The sequence below is a fragment of the Schistocerca nitens genome, chromosome 5, assembly GCF_023898315.1.
Source record: "Schistocerca nitens isolate TAMUIC-IGC-003100 chromosome 5, iqSchNite1.1, whole genome shotgun sequence".
NCBI lineage: Eukaryota > Metazoa > Arthropoda > Insecta > Orthoptera > Acrididae > Schistocerca > Schistocerca nitens.
The window spans coordinates 809,269,530-809,294,804 of NC_064618.1; the positions used below are offsets into that span (position 1 = coordinate 809,269,530).

The following is a 25,275-nucleotide window of genomic DNA, read 5'->3' on the forward strand; positions in this document are numbered from 1 at the left end:
TTACCAGTGAAGCATTCAACAAAATTAATGTTGGAAAAAAGATTGTTTTTCATTAATGCTGAACCACCCCACACTCCAATAAATAACAATTGATCACCTATCCCCATTGATTTAATAGATTTGCTAATTTTTCACCTTCTTTACTTGATTTGTTTTGCATGTTGTTCTATTTGTATAAAAGCAGTAATTCTGTGTTACAGTTCCAGACAGCCGATCAACAACACCTGATTCTGAACTGAGTTATAAAGATCCAGGACGAATGCTCGGTAACGATCCATCTCTAAACCAGCAAGAGAGTGTTGCTGAGCACCCTGCTGTCAAGAGGTTGGCTACTGCAATTTTGCAGCTCGCCCATTGTGTGGATAGGAGATATCTTCAGAAACCACTGGGTAATTTCCATTTTTGCATTTGTGATGTTGAAATCATGTTCATTCACAATGTAAACTTTTGATACTAGTTAGATTTGTCCATAATAATTATGTGGAAAGCAAAAGAAAATATTTTTTGTTTAATGTTTTGCAATCATAATTCTTTTTCCCCGTGGCAATGAAGGTTGGAATGTTACCGACCTGACAACCTGTTTTTATACCTTGTCCTGGATAGTCATCTTCACAAATCTTCTTCCTGTGATTACTTGATGTCTTAAACTGTTATTAAATAAATGTACACAACTCTGTTGCATTTACTTTTCCATTCTCTTCACATTTATTGATACTAAGCACATAATGATGAACTTTCTTGGAATGAATAGGATATGCCTGGAATTGGACTGAAATAGTATGTGCTTGTTGGGTCTGTAGGGTGGATGTTTGATTGGGGTCTGGCCCATGTGACAAAGGGGAAGGAGTGGATCAGATGGATGGCAAAATATCACTTTGAGAGCTATGGCAAGGATTTTGGGTAGACTATTCCTTGTTTCCAGTCACAGTGATAGTTGAAGAACTGATATAGGGTGTGGTTAAGTTATTCCAGTCCGGGATAATATTGGATGTTTTGGATAATTCTCCGCAGGGGTAAAACCTTTTCGGTAGATGTATTTACATTTATGAACTTATTACTTTTCATTTGCTACCTTGAAAATATTTAATGTTTTTGTTCTGTCAAGAAGCTTTTGTCAAATCCAGTTTCTGGTTGATCCAGTAACAATATGTATGTGTTTTTTGATGACATTGCAAGATTCAGAATTTGCTCATGAACACCTGGGTTGGTGTTATATCCAAAAACAATGTGAGGGCTCAAAACAGCTGCTGATTGATTGTACGTGGTATTTAGGAATATTCTTATAGCAATTATCAGAAGTGTTCCTCATTGTTAGCACCTCCATGCAAATACTGTTTTACTGAGCAGGATTGCTGTTGCACTGTACAGTGCACTCAATCTTATAAGTGTACAGGATTTTACTTCTGCATATCCAGATTTTTGTTTCATTACTATATGAAGTGATTTATATTATTTTATTTATTTATTTTTTTTTTCTACCCGTCCATAGACAATATAGATTGCATGGATGTTGTCAACAAATAATATATATGATATAGACACAAGGGTATATAAAAGTGCAATTGCATTTCCTAAATGTAAATAACAATTATTTGTCTTACTGTGTGTCATGATTGTACATGATGTACCAATCTGTTATTCAACATACCAAAGAGAGCCCCCTAGTTACAGTACTTAATCAGTCACACAGTCGACGAAATTTTACCTACTTTCCGGGTAATCTTTGACAGAATAAAAACACTTTTCTAACAAATAACTTTTTAGCCTATGTCTGAAGGCATGTCTTTTGCTTCTATCTTTTATATTCTGTGGAAGTTTGTTGAATAGTTAAAGTCCATTGTATAGTACACTATTCTGTGTTTTCGTTTTGTTTTTTCTGCTCAGATATAGGTGGTGACTCGATTGGTTTCATGTTCATGTAGGAAACTGACTGTTGGGTACTGATTGATGTTTCTCTTTATGTGAATCACTGTTTGAAAAATGTATTCACAGGGAACAGTCAGGCTTCCCATAGATTTTAACAACTCGATGCAATGCATTCTCTTGTTACTATTGGTCATAATTCAGATGGCGCTTTTTTGTAGTTTGAAGATTGTTTGCATATTCTGAGTATTTGTTGCTCAAAAGATTATTCCATAACAAATGATTCAGTGCACATATACAAAGTAAGTTGCTGTTGTGGATGAGGTAACTACACGCCGATTTTATTATTCTAAGGGCATAGCATGCTGATGCTATTTGCTTTCCACGGGCATTAATATGTTCAGTCCATTTTAGTTGAGCATCAATATGCACCCCCAGAAATTTTGTTTTTGAGTCACATTCTGTGCTTTCATCTTTCACTTTTATAGAGTTACCATTGGATTTTTTTATTGGTGTGGAAGCTGATACTATTGGTTTTGTTTACATTTAAAGTAAGTTTGTTGTTATCTATCCAGTTGCACACTTGCTTAAGTGTTTCTTCAGCATTATTGTTTAGTATGTTTTGTGATGCATCAGTGAGTAGGATGCTACTGTCGTCAGCAAACTGTACCATTTCACCAAGTTTAATTCTCTTCAGAAAATCATTGACATACACTTTCTGGTATATCGGACCAAGCACACTTTCTTGGGGGACTCCACTGTTAATATACTCTGGGTCGGAGAGGTATTGTATTGTGTGATTGTTGTTAGTGTGAGAGATTTCTACCCATTGCACCCTGTTTTTCGGGTATGAGTGAAACCATCTGTTTACTACTCCTCTTATGCCAAGTGCATCCAGTTTGTTTAGCAGGATTGTGTGGTCGACTGTGTCAAAAGCTTTGGTGAAGTTTAGGAAGATGTCTGTTACCTGGTTTCCTTTATCTAGTTCGTCAAGAACAGTGTTTATAAATTGAGCTATAGCTACCTGTGTACTTTTGTTAGGCCTGAAACCAAACTGCTCTTTGCATAAAAGATTGTATTTTGTTAGACATCCCATTAGTCTATTTTTCATTATGGTTTCTATTACTTTTGAAAAGGATGACAGTGAAAATATTGGTCTGTAGTTTTCTATATTTTTTGGGTCACCTTTCTTAAGTATGGGCAAAACCTTTGCATATTTCAGTGCCTCTGGGAAGTTACCTGTGATGAATGATTCATTTATGATGTGTACCAAGGACTCATTGAGACTTTCTGTACTGTCCTTAAGCAGGCACATAGGCACTTCATCTATATCTGTTGCGGTTTTATTTTTTAGGTTCCGAACAGTGCTGGTTATTTCTTCTGTGGTGGTGGGTTTGCAGCATCATTGTGTTTGGAACATAATCTATTGATTGTACGTGCTGTTTTCTGTCAAATTTTTGTTGAAGTTTGGTGGCTGTATTGCTGAGATATTGATTAGCAAAGTTTGCTACTTTTTTAGGCTCTTCTATTATAATACCGTTCTGATGTAAAAGGATGTTTTCCTGTTTAGCTTTTTTTTCCATTTGTCCCCTGTTTAGTGACATTCCAGGATGCATTTATCTTGTTTTCTGTTATATCTATAATTTTATCGTTATGAGACTTCTTTGCTGTTAGTAGCACTTTTCTATATATTCTTTTGTAGCCAGTTTACTTTCATAATTAGTCTCCTTCAATTGTATTTGTGTTGGTTCTGCATTACTTCTTGTTTTATAATGTTATTAATTTGTGTATGTTACTCAGAAGTTACAGAATCGTGAAGGAATAAAAAAAAATCACATATTGCAAAATGTTTCAGTTGAGGAAGCCAATAGTGAAAACTCATCTCTAATAGATCGATGGGAAGTTTCCTTGATGGCGTCGTCCAGTTTCTCACAGCTGTATATTCATCTGTTGACCTTAGGTTTGTATGATCTCTTTCACCATGTAAGAGTCACAGTTTGGATTTGACTTCAAGTTTACAATTATGTTTTACCTTTTAATTTGGCAGACAATAGTATTCAGTGGTCAAAATCGCTTCTGAATGCTGTGTGCCGTGTATGCAGACGAAGACGAGATGCAGAAAACATGTTGCTTTGTGACGGATGCAACAAAGGCTACCACTTGTATTGTCTGAAACCAAAACTTGAAGTAAGTAACATTGATTATTTTGATTGTGTTGTAATTGAATTGTAAGAAAATTGGACTTATTTTGGAAAACTGGTTATAGTAAGTTACACACACACACACACACACACACACACACACACACACACACACACACACACACACACACACACACGAGAGAGAGAGAGAGAGAGAGAGAGAAGTAAGCAATATGCATGGCACAGTGGACAAGTGTCAATCCCCAATTCCTGAAGTTGGACATTGAACCCAAAATCAAACAATGTACAGTGTGTTTCAAAAAGATTCATTTGTTTTATAATTATGTTTAGCACCAAACTTCAATTTTCTTGCACAAATTTTCAATGTGCTCAACCCCCCTCCACCATTGGACACATGAGAAACACCCCGACAGTATTCAAGCAAGTTACAGGAATGCAGCTGTGTGATGCCTTTCCACAGTAGCCAATATTTCATCATCATCATCGTCATCTTGGACAATTTCCAGCCTCTGGCTGGTCTGTTCGGAACATACGCATCTCCAACGTCTTCTATCTTGCCACCATCTCTCCGTCTTCACCGTGGTCCAGTCTTCTCCTTTCTTCTCTACGCATTCCTCCACTGCTTTTAGCCTTGTGTCTCTTGGTCTTCCTCTTGGTTTTTTTCCTTCCAGTTTCATATCGTGTATCCTCCTGGGTATCCTCTTCTCCTCCATTTGCTTAACATGCCTGTACCATCTCAGCCTTGATTTCTCTCTCTCTTCTTGTAATGATTCCACCTTCATTAACACTCTGATCCTCTCATTTCTTAACCTGTCTGTCTTTATCACTCCAGTACTGTTCCTCTAGAATTTCATCTCACTAGCTTGTACTTGCTTTCCTCTCTTCCGTTCATAACTCAGGTTTCGGATGCATATGTCAGGATCGGGACATAGTGCGCCTGGTATTTGACCTATTTATTGATTCGGGGTACATCCTTGCCCCATATCGGGCTTTATTTCTCTGCTGTTCTTTCCATCTTCCTGTATCAGGCTTCCTAGGTACTTGAAACTCTTCACTCTCTTCAGTCGTTCCCCGCCAATTGTTATTCCAATTGTTCCTCTGTCCTTCGTTCTCGTTGTGATAATCATCTCACTCTTACTTATACTGAATTTCATCCCATATTCTTGTAGTGTTCATTCACATATGTCATATTGCTCTGCTACTTCCTCCTCCTTATTCCCCCAAATCATCAGATCATCTGCAAACACCATAGCTTTCATCTTTCCTTCACCAATTACTTGTGCTACTGTACTCATTATATCATCAGTCACTAAAATGAAGAGTAATGGTGAAAGTGCACTTCCCTGCCTCAAGCCATTCTTCTGTTCAATCCAAGCTGATCTCCCTCCTCCAATTTTCACACAGCTCACACTTCCGCAGTACATTTCCGTTATCCTCCAAATAATCTGTTCTGCTACTCCCCTGTTCTCCAGGGCTTTCCACACTTTGCTTCTATGTACACTATTATATGCTTTTTCAATGTCCAGGAAGGTCATTAGTAGATCTATTCCATATTCATAATGCTATTCCTGCCGTTGTCTTACAGCAAAAATTAGGTCCACTATGGACCTCCCTGTTCTGAAGCCATGTTGCTCTTCTCTCAACCCCCCTCCTAATTTTGACCGAATTTGTGCTTCCAAAATTTTCTCAAAAATTTTGCACAATGACTCATCAGTGTTATTCCCCAATAGTTCTTGCACTCTTTTCTATTTCCCTTCTTAAAGATTGGGACAATTATTCCCTTCTTCCAGTCTTCTGGGATCATCTTCAGTCTCCACACAATTTTCATTACTCGATATAGCCATTGTATTCCCACCTCTCCTGCTGCTCTCACCATATCAACACTTAGCTCATCCAGACCTGGTGACTTCCCTCCCTTCATCTTGCCCAATGCCTCTTCCACTTCTCCCCATGTAAGGTCTTTTTCTATTTGCTGTTCCTCCTCTTTTTTTCTCCTCGGCTTGTTCCTCCTCATCCAGGTCTGCATTTGGGTTCAGGAGTTCTTCAAAATACTTCTTCCACATTTTCTTGAGTTCCTCCTCATTCTCTACATCTTGGCCACTTTTGTTCACCATTCGGGCATAATCTTTCATAACATGATCCCTCTTACCTTTTAATCATTCTATATAACACATTTCAACATATCAACCCATAATTTTTGAGACACAAATGCAATGAGAGAGAACAGTGCAAGGAAATTTAAATTCTGGGTAGGTGGAGATGTGCTGACCCTGAACCATTATAAGGCATATGTATAAAAACATAACACAATCCAGTGTGACCACACATGCGTGCCCTCACCACACACACACACACACACACACACACACACTCACACTCACACTGTGTCAGAATATTAACTGCCATCAGGTGAACAAGTAGCTTAAATTCTGCTTGAAATCCTGCCCTTCGCTTGGTCAGTCTCTATTTATAAACTATTTTGTCAAAAACTGACATTTTGAGCCCTTGGCAGTATATAAAATATGGGTTGACTTAAATAGAAGATAACAGCAACCAGCTACTTTTCTACAATGCTATTTATTTATTTAAATATTGCCGTTACCAGTTTCGAACAGACAGATTCATCTTCAGATAGCTAGTTCACATTTTACATTAGGTTTCACCTTTTGTTTTCCCAACTGCTGAAACTTCCTTGAGGTGGTGGTTCCCTACAACCAAAACAAGATGTGAGACAATGTCTTTTTTAACTGTAACTGTGCCTCACAACAGTTTAAGTGATGTAAACAAATTAATAAAGGGAAGATGTTTCGATTGCTTACGATGAAACATCCGCACCATTATGTTCCAGTGCAGACTTCCTATGATCTTGCAGCAGCGGAAACTGTGTGGACATAATCTGCATACATGTACATAAAAAAAAGTGTGCCATACAGAATCCCAATAGCTGGAAGTGCACGCCAGAATCTCTGTGTTGTTGCTATCCACACAAGGATCAATACCAAAACCAATGTTCTGCAATAGCAGATATGCTTGACTGATGTGAACATGTGTGATACTTCAGTTCTACACACTGGTCCTCCGCGGACCTGATGGTCCAATCAATGTATGACATGCCACAGTTGCTTGAGATACAGTAGACACCAACCCCGAAAGCCAAGACATTCTTTGCTGACCATGAAAGGCCCGGTTGAAAACACTTCATAGTGTTTGTGCAGAATACGATTAAAATAAAGTAAATAAATGCAACTTGTGACTGAAGGCGGTTTGTTCTTGATTTTACGAAAGTAAAACAGTCGTGGACGAAACACTGAAAAACAATGGATAAAATTAAGATATGATTAATCCTCTTTGAAATTCTACCTATACAGTGTGAAAAAGCTGTAGACCTAGTTGTCACCTTGTTATTTTCATCACTTATCCGATACATGATTGATTGATAGCTCAACCCATGTGTAGTGTGTCTTGCACTATAACCATTCTGGCAATGAGGTGATCTAAATTAGTTGGCAAACATCCAGAGTTAGATTACAAGAGCCTTACGAACCAAGGTACAAAATACTCCGTGCTGAGCCGGGTGGTGACAACTACCAGCCTGAAGATACAAATCAGTGTGACTTGGGTTCCTATAAATGGTATTTCCCATTGTACCCTCACCCTTCCTCCCCACTTTTCACTGCAATGAGACCAGATAAGAAAATTGTCTACATGTTTGAAAAAGCAAATAGGTTTCAGTGGCACCACCGTCATGGTGTGTTCCTTGAAATCTCCCATAAAAAGTTTAGCATTAATAGGTGGAAAATGGCATCCCACGGCAACTCCATCTGTCTGCACATATAATTGGTCATTGAATAAAAAGTAAATGGAAGTCAAGAAAGGGAGATTTAGGCTTGAATGTCCCTTTGCTATTGAGGTCAGAGACTGAGCACAAGCTCAGGTTGTTTCGAGGATGAGGAAGGAATGTGGCCATGCCCTTTCAAAGGAACCATTCCAGCATTTCCGTGGAGCTATTTAGGGCAATGACAGAAACCTGAAATGTGAGTAGCCGGACACAGATTTGAACTGTTGTTGTTCTATGTGAAGGGAGTCCAGAGTGCTAACCGGTGTATCACCATGTTTGGTAAGTGGAAGTCAACATATGTTGAAGTAGGTTCCACTTAGTATCCTGCTTGTCCATGGCCAGAAAGAGATTGAAAGATCAGTGAGTGTCAAAGACATCAGCCTGTTCCATTCCTGTAAGTAATTTGAAGATGTTATGCAACTGAAGCTGCTGCCACTACCCCCCCCCCTTCCTCCCCTCTTATCAGCATCCATATGAACCAACATGTAACAAGTGATGTTAACAAAAACTTTTTAGTTTTGAAGGTAATTTAAAGTCTCTTAGCTTCATTCATGTAGAATATATAGAGCCGATTATATAAATATTACTAAATGGAGGCCAAGTTTGATGTTACTTCAGAAATTCAGATCTGTTGAAGATTCTTCTCTGTTGTACAATACTAAACTTGAATCCACCAAAGGAAATTCAGTGTTGATCTAAGTTAGTACAAAACATGCTTGGAAACATGGCGAAATTCGGCTATTGACACAGTTATTGTGCTTCTGTCGCAGCTATTGCACACACATCTCAGATACACAGCATTTATTATTGAATGTGTTGTGTTATAAAATGGAGGAAAGTAAACAGAAAATCATTTCAATCTTTTACGATGTACACGTCTAAACTCTCTCTCTCTTTCTCTCTCTCTCTCTGAAATCTGTATTTGATTATTTTCTCCTTTCCTTTGTTACTTTGTCAGGATGTGTCTATAAAATGCTTTTAAACTAATCACATAAACTAAGAGTTGCCTCCAAGATTTGTTACGAGATCAATTATTATCTGCATTCATTATGTACATAGGCAATAATTTCCTTAACCTAACCTTACAGATGGAAAAAATATTTCGAGCTTCAGCAATATGGGAGTGGCCTAGTTACATATTTCCTATTTTTTGTTAACAGCAACTTTTTTACAATTTCAGTAGTTTGCATTGGCTCAAAACAGTATTGTTTTGTAATGTCACTGCATTGTGAACTGACAATTACAGTTGAACCTTACTTTAATTGGTGAATTTTCACCAGTCAAATATGATCCTGCTCCATGCCAATATGATCTGGGTTTGATGTTTATACAATGCAGATTCCCAAGTTAAGCTTGATCTAAGGTGATCAAATGCTTTAGACAATCAGCCCATAGTCTTGCAAAATCACTTGAATCTTTTTAAAATACTCTGTATTTAATGGAATCACATTCCCTGCTTTAATTTCTTATAATCACTCGAAGGTTGCACTGAATGTGTGTGTGGCCTGGATGAAGCTTTCGAATATCTTGTGCTGTATCAGTAGAGACCAAGCAAGTTGCTGTAGTGGTTAAAGCGGCACCTCCTTATTTTCAGGAGACTCAATGAACAGTTCATTTTGTTGACAGCCACAACCTCAGCTCTTCTTGCACCACTTCATCACTATTGAAGTGAAGCCGTTCGAAAGTGTTCTTTAAGTTTTGAGAACAGGCGAAAATTATAGGGGGCCGAATGAGGACTGTATGGAGGACAATCAGTAATATTGTACAGATGTCACAACAGTCTTGTGTGGTCTGACATTGTCATTCTGAAGGAGAGGTGATCCATGTGTGAACAAACTCTTTGAATTCAAAACTTGATTATAGCACGCTGTTTTTGCACGGACATAGTTAGATTACACACTGCAATGCCACAGGCTACAGCTCGTAGCTGTCTAGCAGCAGAGGGCTCCAAGTATGTAGACATGAAGAATAAAGATTTAGAATGTTAAAAGGAGGATAATCTGATACAATATCTATTTGGTCTCATTAGGCTAATCAAATATTATCTGCTTGTATAAATAAGATCTATTCTGGGCATGTAAGACACTAAAGTAGTAATAAGGTAAATCTAATGAAAGTCATTGCTGTGACTCAAGACACTCAGAAGGACGTTGTGTTTTTTAAAAACAGTCTTGTTGGGGCTTTTTGAAATAAATGTCATTTGAAATAAAATTTTACCATCTGAGTATAGAATAATTTGTACCATAGTAGCACTAGCTCTTTGTGTCTTAGATCTAAAATGAATACATACTTCAGCCGATGGAAAGTATCAACAAGAAAAAGCCGTATGAATGCTTATTGAACACAGCATGTTCACCTTAAGGTGAATTGGGCTATCAGCTGGATAAGGCTTAAAAACATTGCACCAAATGATTACATTGAAAAGTTTTTTTTTTTTTTTTGTGGTTTGAATAGCATTTAACTGCTACAATTGCCACAAACATATTCTTATGTTTTCAAGAAGCAAATTCAATAGTGTTTCCCTGTCTGAAATCCAGTATGTGGTTTTTAGGATTTCTGTTTTCAACATCGTACTGATTGCTGTCTAATGCAGAATGTAGTGATAGCAAACAGAACCGTTACTCAGCTGATTGGGTCATGCACACGCTTTACCACATGTATAGCTACATTGTGCCATCTGGCAAGTGCTGCAGATCGACTGCTTGTGTTGAGTGGGTGAGGGGTGAAAGGAGACAGGTAGTGGGAGGGAAGGATGGCTGTGGGGAGAGGCCACAAGGGTGTGGCATACGAATGCTGCACGGGCACCACACCAAGTGAAATGAGCTCGTGCAGTACACGATGACATCTAGGATTACCGTGCCCCAGTCCTCTCCTAATTCACTCACCATGTCATTGTGTATGGCACGAGCTCAACTGGTACAGTGCCTGCAATGAATTCCTATCCTACGCATCTGCAGCCGCAATGCCTATTCAGCTGGCACAGTGTAGCTGTACTGATGCAGTGAGTTCACTGCAGTAATAAAATAATTTCATAGCATTTGAGGGTGTTAGAACCAGATTTTTGACAAATATTTATTTACTTCTTGAAAAGTGCAACAAAGGGCAATTACAAAATTGTCGTAACCAGTTCCATGAAATTGTGTTTCGATCATAAACTGTTCAGAATACTCACAGTTTACTGTAACAAGCATATGTAGTTGCTTGTGCAAGGACATGAACAGACTGGAGACATTCTTTTTGACAGCAAGCACTTATAGCAACAGAGTGATGGTCTTAGTTGTCTTAATTTTTTGGAACTTGTATTAGACTTGATCCTAGAGTGCAACCAAAAAAAATATTCAGTAGTGTTAAGTGAAGTAAATGTTCAGGCCACTTGCAAAAACCTTTAAATCCTCCCAAAAATCCAGGAAAGATGGGGGTCTGTGCATGCCTAGCCACAAATGATCGGAGAGCTGTTGTGCCCATCCTGCAGGTACCTTGTGTGCTTACATATTTAGAGTGCTGCTTCCTCAACAAAAGCCGTTTCAACTCCCCCTCCCCCCTCTCTCTCTCTCTCTCTCTCTCTCTCTCTCTCTCTCTCTCTCTCGCATGCACACACACACACACACACACACACACACACACACACACACACTCCAGTGGCAACATATTGCCAACATTGCACAGTCTTGGGGATCACTTTTTGAGTACCTCCCTGTTGACATAATCACTTTCATTAGACATCGAATCTGTTACCTTCTAAGTTTTCATCAGTTAAGTACGGGCTTATTACTTTGTTTCCAATAATCATCCACCAGATGTTTGCAGTACCCTGTCTCTGATGGACGTCATAATTTTTAATAGTCAGATTTCTTTGTATTTTAAAATGGTACTTCTTTTTTTATACATACACATTTTAATTGTAAAACTTAGTTAAATGTATAATTTTTTTCAGTGTGTCCCAAAAGGTGATTGGTTTTGCCCAGCCTGCAAACCGCCAACAAAGGTTCACGTAAAGAAATCACGACGCCTTTTCTCAGATCTCTCAGATGAGGATGAGCCAAGCAAAAAAGAAGAGTAAGTATAGCCTTAATCACAATAAAAACAGCAAGGCTTGCTAGTACACTCTAATAACTGTAAAACAGATTACATCACCACTGCTGGATCGAGACTTTCCGTCTACTTGTATAGTCCCAAATTTTACTTTCCACGCATCAGCACTCTTTAGTAAAAGTAATTCATAACTCAGTAGTTTTTGTCTAACATATTTAACTTTATCACAAATTTCAAGTCTTTTGTGCAGAACTTTTGCCAGAGTAGCCGAAATTCCTTATCTGATTTGATTACCTCATACCTGTTTCGGCCCTTTCAGTATCTACTTATAATTGGAAAGACTGGATCAGAAATGTCATGGGAATGTTGTTCAAATGCAAATGTGGGTTAAAGAGATGTCAGTCCAGTGGGTATCTGCCCATGTGAGAATTCACCACTGTGTGGTAGTACAATCAAGATATAAATCTAGAATAATATCTCACCTGAGCAACAATAATATCCTCAGCAGATCAGATCTAGGATTGCAGAAGAATTACTCTACAATTTCACTCAGTAGATTTTACAATCATTAAATAACAAAATAGAGCCAGTTGGTATTTTCTGTGACTTATCTAAGTCATTTGCGTGAATCCCAGTATCCTCCTAGATAGACTGAAGTTTTATTGGATTGATGGTATAGCCAGCAAATGGATAATGTTATATCTAACCAAACGAATGCAGAAAGTTGTATTCTTTTCTCTTAAGTCCTCTGCTGTTCCTCACATGTGATAATGATCTTCCATCTAATGTACAACAAGCAGAATTAGTTCTTTTCACAGGTGACATTAATATTGTAATCAATCCAAGCATACATATAGCAACAGAAGAAATGGTAAACAGCATTCTCAAAAGTGTCATCGACTGGTTTTCTGCTAATGGTCTAGCCCTCAGTTTTAAAAAGACACAACATATTCAGGTTTGCTTATCAAAAGGTACTACACCAATGATAGGTGTAACCCACAGTGAGGAAATAATAAATAGGGCGCAAACTTCAGAATTTTTAGGTGTCCATGTTGATGAAAATTGAAACTGGAGAGAGCACACTTCAGAAATCCTAAAACAACTTACTTCAACCACATTTGCACCTAGAATCAATTTAAATCTTTGGGAGAGAGAAATAAGTAAGTTGACATATTTTGCATATTTTCATTTGATAATGTCATATGGAATAATGTTATGGGGAAACTCATCTTTAAGAAAGCAAGTCTTCATTGCTTAAATATGCTGTAAGAGTTATTTGTGGTGACCACACACAGTTATTTTGTAGACATCTTGTTAAGGAGTTGGGCATTCTGATTATTCACAATATGTTTATTCCCTCATAAAGATTATTGCAAATAATCCACTGCAGTTAAAGAGGAACAATATCAGAAAGAAAAATGACATTCATTATTCCACATCAAGGTTGTCTTTAGCACAAAAATGGGTGCACAGTGGTGCAACTAAATTTTTTTATAACTTACCCAATGATGTAAAATTTTTGACTAACAGCAAAGTAAAATTTGAAGGGAAAAAAAATGAAAATTTTCGCCTTGAAAACTCCTCCTATCCCATTTCATAGCAAACTGTATGTAGCTGAACTATTTTGCTCACCCTTTTCTTATTGTGAAAAGAGTGAAGCAACTAATCATTGCTCCATCACAGGTTTCGATTGCAACCCTTACAATGCCAGAAGAGATAGCAACCCCTGTGATAATGTTTCGATTCTGCTTTCGCAGAACACACGTGAAGGCTGGCTGCGATGTGAGAGGGAGCCATGGCTTGTTTCCCAGCACCACTCCTCTTCCCTCTGACAGTCAAAATTCTAGTTCATTAATGTTCACAGCAGTCTGCTACTATATGTATAGTATGCACACTCTGTGCTATAACAATCCGAAAACCATATCTGTCAAGTTTTTCGAGTGCGTCAAAATTCTTCCTCTAGTGTTCTATTTTCTACTCGCATCAAAGTAAGTTTTGCATCACCCCAGTTCCCAGAACTCCTGAAGATAGATGTTGACTATGGGTATTGTATCACAGACACAGTCCCTTTGACTGTTCAGAGATGTCACTAAATCCGCCCAAAGATGTGAACAACCGTGCGTGAGCAGCATCTGTTAGACGGAGGGAATCCGACAACTGATCAGGTCCAGTCATTCCACCAGGAAGGAGGTACACAGCTCGTGTTGGCTGTATTTTAACTATGCCTAGACAGTCAAAACTGCAGTTCGATCGCGTCCACATTTTTACTTTGTGCTAGGTAGGGCTCTCGACAAGGGAAGTGTCCAGGCGTCTCGGAGTGAGCAAAAGTGATGTTGTTCAGACATGGAGGAGATACAGAGAGAGAGACAGGAATTGTCGATGATATGCCTCATTCAGGCCACCCGAGGGCTGTTACTGCCGTGGATGACTGCTACCTACGGATTATGGCTCAGAGGAACCCTGACAGCAATGCCACCATGTTGAAAAATGCTTTCCATGCAGCCACAGGACGTGTGTTAAGACTCAAACTGTGCACAATAGGCTGCATAATGCGCAACCTCACTCCCAGCATCCATGGTGAGGTCCATCTTTGCAACCATGCAGTGTGGTACAGATAGGCCCAACAATATGCCGAATGGACCACTTAGGATTGGCATCACGTTCTCTTCACCAATGAATGTCGCATATGCCTTCAACCAGACAATCGTCGGAGATGTGTTTGGAGGTAACCCGGTCAGGCTGAACACCTTAGACACACAGTCAGAGTGCAGCAAGGTGGAGCTTCCCTGCTGTTTTGGGGTGGCATTATGTGGGACCAACATACACCACTGGTGGTTATGGAAGGCGCCGTAACGGCTGTACGGTACGTGAATGCCATCCTCTGACCGATAGTGCAACCATATCGGCAGCATATTGGCGAGGCATTTGTCATCACGGATGAAAGTCCACGCCCACATCTTGTGAATGACTTCCTTCAGAATAACAACATCGCTCTACTAGAGTGGCCAGCATGTTCTCCAGGCATGAACCCTAATAAACATGCGTGGTATAGATTGAAAAGGGTTGTTCATGTACGACGTGACCCACCAACCACTCTGAGGGATCTACATTAAATCGCTGTTGAGGAGTGGGACAGTCTGGACCAACAGTACCTTGATGAAGTTGTGGATAGTATGCCACGACAAATACAGGCATGCATCAATGCAAGGGGACGTGCTTCTGGGTATTAAAGGTACCGGTGTGTACAGCAATGTGGACCACCACCTCTGAAGGTCTTCCTGTATTGTGGTACAACATGCAGTGTGTGGTTTTCATGAGCAATAAAAAGGGTGCAAATGATATTTGTTGTTTTCTATTCCAATTTTCTGTACAGGTTCTGAAATTCTCGGAACCGAGGTGATGTGAAACTTTTTTTGATGTATTTATATTAAGTGCCTTGTTAGTTCTCTCTGTAGGGTTGTCAAGCATGTTGCATGGCTGTGGCTGCCTATGAAAGATCAAAATTAATATTCTGCAGATTTTGTTAATCATTGAACTGGGTGGGAAAAGACAAATAATGCTGAGAAACACCTTAAATTTGAGACACATTCCATTCACCAATGACAGCTGCAGCTTTTGAACAGAACAATAATTTGTTGAAAGATTAAATATATCGAAATGAAGGAAACAAAGGCCATTTTTTTTGGGGGGGGGGGGGGGGAGGACTGTTTTAAGTTTATCTAAATCATACATTGTAGTCAAAAAGTTCCCAGTTTGCACTTCGTTTAACAGTTCGTTTAAAAGAACTAAGACCTTACTTACCATCACTCATTTAGCATGACAATGTTTTAAAGTTGTGTGTGTAATCATTTAAAAAAAAAAAAAAAAAAAAAAAAAATGAGAATTTCGACATACACTATGTGATCAAAAATATCCAGCACCTGGCTATAAATGACTTAAAAGTTTGTGGCGCCCTTCATCTAATTAACAATGTCAGTGTTCTCTAAATCTTTAACCTGTATAAACTTTGGTTTACCTCTCTTCAACTTATACTCAAAAATAAATCATAGTGTCAGTATTGACTTGTTTGTTTCTGCATTTTTCCGGAACCCAAATTGATCTTCCCCTGAATAAACTTCTACCAGTTTAACCCATACAGAGAGAGAGAGGGAGAGAAACAAAATTAAGATGTGTTCACTAGCATAGTTCATGTGTGTAATTATACAGGGTGTTACAAAAAGGTGCGACCAAACTTTCAGGAAACATTCCTCACACACAAAGAAAGAAAATATGTTAAGTGGACATGTGTCTGGAAACGCTTACTTTCCATGTTAGAGCTCATTTTATTACTTCTCTTCAAATCACATTAATCATGGAATGGAAACACACAGCAACAGAACGTACCAGCGTGACTTCAAACACTTTGTTACAGGAAATGTTCAAAATGTCCTCCGTTAGCAAGGATACATGCATCCACCCTCCGTCGCATGGAATCCCTGATGCGCTGATGCAGCCCTGGAGAATGGCATATTGTATCACAGCCGTCCACAATACGAGCACGAAGAGTCTCTACATATGGTACCGGGGTTGTGTAGACAAGAGCTTTCAAATTCCCCCATAAATGAAAGTCAAGAGGGTTGAGGTCAGGAGAGTGCGGAGGCCATGGAATTGGTCCGCCTCTACCAATCCATCGGTCACCGAATCTGTTGTTGAGAAGCGTACGAACACTTCGACTGAAATGTGAAGGAGCTCCATCGTGCATAAACCACATGTTGTGTCGTACTTGTAAAGGCACATGTTCTAGCAGCACAGGTAGAGTATCCCGTATGAAATCATAACGTGCTCCATTGAGCGTTGGTGGAAGAACATGGTGCCCAATCAAGACCTCACCAACAATGCCTGCCCAAACGTTCAGAGAAAATCTGTGTTGATGACGTGATTGCACAATTGCGTGCGGATTCTCGTCAGCCCACACATGTTGACTGTGAAAATTTACAATTTGATCACGGTGGAATGAAGCCTCATCTGTAAAGAGAACATTTGCACTGAAATGAGGATTGACACATTGTTGGATGAACCATTCGCAGAAGTGTACCCGTGGAGGCCAATCAGCTGCTGATAGTGCCTGCACACGCTGTACATGGTATGGAAACAACTGGTTCTCCTGTAGCACTCTCCATCCATTGACGTGGTCAATGTCACCTTGTACAGCAGCAACTTCTCCGACGCTGACATTAGGGTTATCGTCAACTGCACGAAGAATTGCCTCGTCCATTGCAGGTGTCCTCGTCGTTCTAGGTCTTCCCCAGTCGCGAGTCATAGGCTGGAATGTTCCGTGCTCCCTAAGACGCCGATCAGTTGCTTCGAACGTCTTCTGTCGGGACACCTTCGTTCTGGAAATCTGTCTCGATACAAACGTACCGCGCCACGGCTATTCCCCCTTGCTAATCCATACATAAAATGGGCATCTGCCAACTCCGCATTTGTAAACATTGCACTGACTGCAAAACCACGTTCGTGATGAACACTAACCTGTTGATGCTACGTACTGATGTGCTTGATGCTAGTACTGTAGAGCAATGAGTCGCATGTCAACACAAGCACCAAAGTCAACATTACCTTCCTTCAATTGGGCCAATTGGTGGTGAATCGAGGAAGTACAGTACATACTGACGAAACTAAAATGAGCTCTAACATGGAAATTAAGCGTTTCCGGACACATGTCCACATAACATCTTTTCTTTATTTGTGTGTGAGGAATGTTTCCTGAAAGTTTGGCCGTACCTTTTTGTAACACTCTGTATACAAATACAGCTTCTTCAAATGTGTTTCAGTTAAATATTTCTAATTTACACTGCCTGACCAAAAAAGTGAAGCACCCAGAATGGCCAGATTTCAGTGTAACTTCATACACATAAGCTGTCAATGGATATGTATATGAGCATAGTTGCAAATCTGTGAGAGAGGCAGAACAGCCATCAGAGTACGTTAGTATTGTTCATGTTCTGTGAGCAAGTAAATAGGCGATGTGAATAGCATCAGGTGTTGAACTGTCACTGTGAAGGACACAGAGACCCCATGTACTCTTATGAAACAGTGTTATGAGCACCTGTCATAGTTTGAAAGGGGCTCTTGTTGTGGATCTCTATTTGGCTATTGGCTGGCTGGTAGTTGTGTAGTATTCAGCTTTATGGGGCAGTCGGATGTGACAGTATGTTGTGTCACGATGTGTTGGACTGCATAGGAATTTGAGTGCAGCCATATTTTATCATCAAGACTCCAATTTGCAATGTCTGACAGGCAAAAGGGCGGATTACTTAAAACGAGTCATTGATTTTGTATAATATTCTGTGTCATCTCGCACCATTGGTCAGAGTAATAGCAGCCGGACTGGGGAATTACTTTATCATGCATAGGCTGCCATTAACACCACAACACAAATGGCTGTGTTTGGAGTGGCTGTGACTGGGAAGTTTGTGCTACTGATATGGCGTCACATTGTGTTAAACGATGAAATGCAATTCTGCAGTATGCCAAATGATCATGGTCGGTGAGTATGGGGGTGACGTGGAGGAGCATTGGGTACAACTTCATATGTCAGCTGGTAGTGATGGAGGGAATTCTTGACGATACAATGGCAAGTCACAGGCATCCTCCATCCTCTCGTGTTAATTCTCGTGCGGCAGTATTGTGGTTCCACTTTCAACAGGACAGTGCTAGTCTGCAGGTGGCACCTGTCTGTATGAGCTGTGTATGTAATGTTTAGGTACTCTTGTGGCCCAACAAGATTCCCAGATCAGTTCCCAATATGATAAATGTATGACCAGTTCGAACATAAGATCCTTCCCAGTGGCAATATCCAGGACGTCAAGGACAAGTTACAATATTTCTGGGCCAGCTTGTCTCACGATAGGATGCAGCCGCTTAAGATGCCCTTCCCCACTGAATCTGTGTGTGCTACAGCCAGTTCCACGTCATACTGATGAGTTGGCTCGTACATCCTGGTCCATTGCAAATTCGACTAGATTTTGTAGTTGTTGGATCTTGCCCTCTCGTCACTTATTTTGCCTAAAAGATTCTGCGTTCTTGGAATACTGTACAACAATTCAAGCAAATAACATTAGTAGTTTTATTTCAGTAAAGCAATTGACTGTACTTAATTTTGGAGCTATATCGGTGCCACAGGTAACGTGCAAACAGTAATGTTCATCGCTATAGACAAAGTCCAAGTAAGCACTTGATACGGATCACTACAATCTGTTGTGCGAGTGCCTGTCTACAGCCGTCCATCAATGTCCTTATGCCGAGCCGATCTGAGTGGCCGAGACTGGCAGGAGCGGCGCTTATATTCACTTCTGGCAGTTGTCGCTCCAGTCGTGGTGCTTTCCTTGTCAGCGTGCTATTGGCTGACGTTTCCTCACCACCTTCTCTGTTCTAATATTCTTCCTCTTCGTTCTGGCGCTTGTATATGCCAGAACAGTAATCACTGGAATAACATCACATACCCTCTCAACTCCTCTTCTGGGTGATTTGCATTTTGTCAGGCAGCGAATTTCCTTGAATTTCTTATACTCAAATATGTCTGTGTTTATTTTTGGGAAAAGTAACTACTCCTTAAGCTAACGTAACAATAGCTTTCTTGTTTTATTTTGTGATTTTAAAGTTTCTTGATCTTGCTTGTCAATTTCAGACCCTGTGATTTGGTGCATGATGAAGTTTGCAACGAGTGTGGGGAAGATGGTGAGGAGTTAATTCCATGTAGCACATGCCCTCATGTGTATCATTTAGACTGTTGCAGTCCACCTTTGAAGTACCCACCAAGAGGCAAGTGGAACTGTTCGTTGTGCAAAAGTGGAAAGGAACTGAGAGTTCTTAGAGGTGAGCACATACTATATATGGTATTACTATAAATATATTTGTTATTAGATATAGGTTCAGATTTCTTTGTGGACCTTTTGGTTGAGATGTTATGCAGAAACTTAACTGAAATTTGTATTCTATACTGTGAACTGAGTGATAAACAGAATATGTAGTAGGTGCTTGAAAGAAAAGCCTCAGATCAAATTCTTACAGCAATGCAAGCACCACCGTTATATTCCTTTCCCTCTCACACTTCTTTTTCCCCACGCATTATTTGTAAATTTTCATCTTCTGTGAGGTGATATGATCCATGATGCGCAGTGTATTCTCATACAAGTGCATTATAAAAATTAAATTTGATGATACTAAAAATCAAGTATTTTTATTTTAGGGTCTCCTGTTTTTACATTGATCAGCAATCTGTTATAAATTATTTGAAAGTGACATTTAATGTTACAATATTTTTTCTTAGTGTGACAGTCCAAATGGAAATACTTTGCTTTGCACAAAAGAGCTTATTGGCAACTATAAAATTTATGCAGCTCTTCTCTTAAAAATACAGGGCGAGTCAGGAGGAAAGGGTGATACTAGTGATGATTCTGAACAAAACAACTCCTATAAAACATATGCCCTCCTCTTAACCGCTTCCAGGTAAACCAATGAAAACAACTAGGAACGGGAAACATGTAACGTCGTCCTTACTAACCGCATCAGTACCCAGTTCACTTGCACATGGTGCAATTGTTTACCTCAAGTCTCAGTCTGACAGTGCTTGTCGTAGTGCATGGTACTATAGTGTTGTTACATGAACAATGAATACAGTTTTGTGTAGTGAAACTGCCATGGATCTTCACACATGCAGTGTGTGCTGACATGGTGTTTGTCTATGGTTTGTCCAATGGGAATTTCAGAGCTGCTGTGCGAGAATACCAACAATGATTTCCGAATCGCAGGGTGCCAGATAGCAGGGAGTTTCACAGATTGCATGAGCTTGGTACGATTCCCAGCATAAATGTTGTCTCTGAATGTCCTGTACAACGAGAAAATTCTTCAAGTAGTGGAAAGCAATACTACTACTAGCTCTCGAAGAACTGCTGTCCAACTTGGTATTGCACAAACACGAGTGATACGCACAGTAAACGAGCATGGTCTGTATCCCTTTCATTGGCAGAGAGTACATCATCTGCATGAAGGAGATGCTGCTGCCCAACAAGAATTCTGTCAGTGGATAATTGCCAATGAATGATTGTGTGTTCTGTTCACTGATGAGTCAACATTTACCCGCTACAGAATCAACAACACGTGCAAAACTCATGTATGCGCAAGTGCACACTACTGTGGAAACGAATTTTCAATGGAGTTTCTCAGTCAATGTGTTGTGTGGTAATATTGACGACCAACTCATCGGTCCAGGTGTTTTAGATAACTGTCTTACTGGGACATGGTATCTTGAGTTTCTTCAAAATGTGTTACCAGAATACATGGAGGATATCCCTTTGGTAACATGAGCTCATATGCTCTACCAGCATAATGGAGCTCCTACACATTCCGTACAGCCAGTGACGCAGAATCTCAACAAAACATATCCTGGTCGTTGGATCAGTCACCGTGCAGTCATTGCTTGGCCACCGAGGTCACCTGATCTTACCCCATTGGATTACTGTTTGCAGGGGTGGCTGAAGAGCGACATCTACAAACGCAGAGTGGACACTAGAGAGGAACTTCTCACTCGTATTTTACATGCTTGTGCCCAGGTAAAGGAATGCAAAACTGAGCCCCTATCGATGACACAACACCTATATACAACAGCAGCAACTTTCATTGAAGTTGACAATGGACTGTTTGAACATCTTTTGCGAGGAAACGTACACAATTAAACAAACCATAACATAACAGTATCTTAATTTACCGTCACCTGCACCTTTTGCATTCCTAGCTGTTTTCATTGGTTTACATGGAGACGGTTAAGAAAAGGGCATATGTTTATAAGAAGTTTTTTGTTCAGAATCATCAGTAATATTGCCTGTCAAAGCATGTACCTTTCCTCCTGACTCACACTGTATATAGTCATGTGGAAGGGACAGTCCTGCACAAACAGAAAATGTGTCAGGAATATATAAAGATTTTATTTTAGAAGATTTAATATCAGAAATTAAGTAGGCACTCTTAACTTTAAAACAAACAAGTACATTGCATCTGTTTTTTAATGGACTATTTGGGAAAATTGTTCTGTAACACACACTGGACATTGTCCTGTGGAATTACTTTTTAATCAACAAGAAAATACATTGCAGCTGTTCTATTTGTGCTACTGCACACCCGTACGTGTGCGAAAGATAATTAGTGCAAAAGTCTGTCTTGTTTATTCATGTACAATAATACAAATTTTGTCTGTCATATACAGGATAACTTTTAATTGCTGTAGTGATTGCAGAAAATGTTGTAAAAGTGTTCAGTGTGTAAAGTATTGTTATAACATTGAAGAACAGTGTTAGGTTGTTCCATGTGTGGAATGAATTAAATAAATAGTGTACGGTTGCCTTCTTAGAAACACTCTGTAAGGTAAAACTTGGTAGTGGCAGGAGGAGACTACTTTATTGGACGAGAGGCATCTTTTTTCTGAAGAATGAATTCCTGTGTTACATCACATAACAGTTTGGAACTCGGTCATTTAACATGCAACATTGCCTTCTTTGGTAGTTTTTGTCTCTCTTGATTTTTAAAGGGGTTAAGGTTAAAGCTTGGACATTTTGTTTAAATGTCTATTCTCCTCCTATGCTTTTCATTATCAATAAATATACTGAATATAATAGAGGGAAACATTCCACGTGGGAAAAATATATCTAAAAACAAAGATGATGTGACTTACCAAACAAAAGCGCTGGCAGGTTGATGGACACACAAACATACACACAAAATTCAAGCTTTCGCAACCAACGGTTGCTTCATCAGGAAAGAGGGAAAGACGAAAGGATGTGGGTTTTAAGGGATAGGGTAAGGAGTCATTCCAATCCCGGGAGCGGAAAGACTTACCTTAGGGGGAAAAAAGGACAGGTATACACTCTCTCTCTCTCTCTCTCTCTCTCTCTCTCTCTCTCTCTCGCGTTAGTGTATACCTGTCCTTTTTTCCCCCTAAGGTAAGTCTTTCCGCTCCCGGGATTGGAATGACTCATTACCCTCTCCCTTAAAACCCACATCCTTTTGTCTTTCCCTCTTTCCTGATGAAGCAACCATTGGTTGCGAAAGCTTGAATTTTGTGTGTATGTTTGTGTTTGTTTGTTTGTGTGTCTATCAACCTGCCAGCACTTTCGTTTGGTAAGTCACATCATCTTTGTCATTAAATATACTTATGGTTATGGTGCAAAAAGAAAATAGTGGCAGAGTACAGGATCTGCTGCTGCGCTGCTTGGATTTCATTTCACTTCTTGTCCAAAATATGTGACAATGACTCCTCGTTCACATAAGATACCCAGATGACATTTTTAAGATACATTATATTATTTCATTATATCCTAGAATAGTTGTTTTGTAGCCTTATTATTTTCTTATGTGCTTTGTTTCTACTTTATTTCATCTTTTTAGAACACATGACAGTCATTTCATCTGACAGAGTTGGTAGGATTGTGGAGTTACATTACTGCCTTCTGAGATAGGTAACCCCTTAAGTAAGCAAATATAACAGAACTAGAAAGGAAGCATTAGAAGCAGCTTGTTGTTGTTGTTGTGGTCTTCAGTCCTGAGACTGGTTTGATGCAGCTCTCCATGCTACTCTATCCTGTGCAAGCTTCTTCATCTCCCAGTACCTACTGCAACCTACATCCTTCTGAATCTGCTTAGTGTATTGATCTCTTGGTCTCCCTCTACGATTTTTACCCTCCACGCTGCCCTCCAATGCTAAATTTGTGATCCCTTGATGCCTCAATACATGTCCTACCAACCGATCCCTTCTTCTAGTCAAGTTGTGCCACAAACTTCTCTTCTCCCCAATCCTATTCAATACCTCCTCATTAGTTACGTGATCTACCCACGTTATCTTCAGCATTCTTCTGTAGCACCACATTTCGAAAGCTTCTATTCTCTTCTTGTCCACACTAGTTATCGTCCATGTTTCACTTCCATACATGGCTACACTCCATACAAATACTTTCAGAAACGACTTCCTCACACTTAAATCTATACTCGATGTTAACAAATTTCTCTTCTTCAGAAATGCTTTCCTTGCCATTGCCAGTCTACATTTTATATCCTCTCTACTTCGACCATCATCAGTTATTTTACTCCCTAAATAGCAAAACTCCTTTACTACTTTAAGTGTCTCATTTCCTAATCTAATCCCCTCAGCATCACCCGATTTAATTTGACTACATTCCATTATCCTCGTTTCGCTTTTGTTGATGTTCATCTTATATCCTCCTTTCAAGACACTGTCCATTCCGTTTAACTGCTCTTGCAAGTCTTTTGCTGTCTCTGACAGAATTACAATGTCATCGGCGAACCTCAAAGTTTTTACTTCTTCTCCATGAATTTTAATACCTACTCCGAATTTTTCTTTTGTTTCCTTTACTGCTTGCTCAATATACAGATTGAATAACATCGGGGAGAGGCTACAACCCTGTCTCACTCCTTTCCCAACCACTGCTTCCCTTTCATGCCCCTCGACTCTTATAACTGCCATCTGGTTTCTGTACAAATTGTAAATAGCCTTTCGCTCCCTGTATTTTACCCCTGCCACTTTCAGAATTTGAAAGAGAGTATTCCAGTTAACGTTGTCAAAAGCTTTCTCTAAGTCTACAAATGCTAGAAACGTAGGTTTGCCTTTTCTTAATCTTTCTTCTAAGATAAGTCGTAAGGTTAGTATTGCCTCACGTGTTCCAACATTTCTACGGAATCCAAACCGATCTTCCCCGAGGTCCGCTTCTACCAGTTTTTCCATTCGTCTGTAAAGAATTCGCGTTAGTATTTTGCAGCTGTGACTTATTAAATTGATAGTTCGGTAATTTTCACATCTGTCAACACCTGATTTCTTTGGGATTGGAATTATTATATTCTTCTTGAAGTCTGTGGGTATTTCGCCTGTCTCATACATCTTGCTCACCAGATGGTAGAGTTTTGTCATGACTGGTTCTCCCAAGGCCATCAGTAGTTCTAATGGAATGTTGTCTACTCCCGGGGCCTTGTTTCGACTCAGGTCTTTCAGTGCTCTGTCAAACTCTTCACGCAGTATCTTATCTCCCATTTCATCTTCATCTACATCCTCTTCCATTTCCATAATATTGTTCTCAAGTACATCGCCCTTGTATAAACCCTCTATATAGTCCTTCCACCTTTCTGCCTTCCCTTCTTTGCTTAGAACTGGGTTGCCATCTGAGCTCTTGATATTCATACAAGTGGTTCTCTTCTCTCCAAAGGTCTCTTTAATTTTCCTGTAAGCAGTATCTATCTTACCCCTAGTGAGACAAGCCTCTACATCCTTACATTTGTCCTCTAGCCATCCCTGCTTAGCCATTTTGCACTTTCTGTCGATCTCATTTTTGAGACGTT

The 25,275-nt window shown here is 39.6% G+C and overlaps 1 protein-coding gene across 2 annotated transcripts in view; it reads left to right on the forward strand.

Annotated features, from left to right (window-relative positions):
• Positions 1 to 25,275, forward strand: part of LOC126260036 (bromodomain adjacent to zinc finger domain protein 1A) — a 146,907-nt gene that overhangs the window by 92,156 nt on the left and 29,476 nt on the right. For both annotated transcript variants that reach the window (XM_049957209.1, XM_049957210.1), the window contains 5 exons: positions 201 to 389; positions 3,719 to 3,823; positions 3,911 to 4,050; positions 11,798 to 11,919; positions 19,565 to 19,752. In XM_049957209.1, the coding sequence (XP_049813166.1) occupies positions 201 to 389; positions 3,719 to 3,823; positions 3,911 to 4,050; positions 11,798 to 11,919; positions 19,565 to 19,752 (744 nt within the window). The remainder of the gene's footprint in view (positions 1 to 200; positions 390 to 3,718; positions 3,824 to 3,910; positions 4,051 to 11,797; positions 11,920 to 19,564; positions 19,753 to 25,275) is intronic.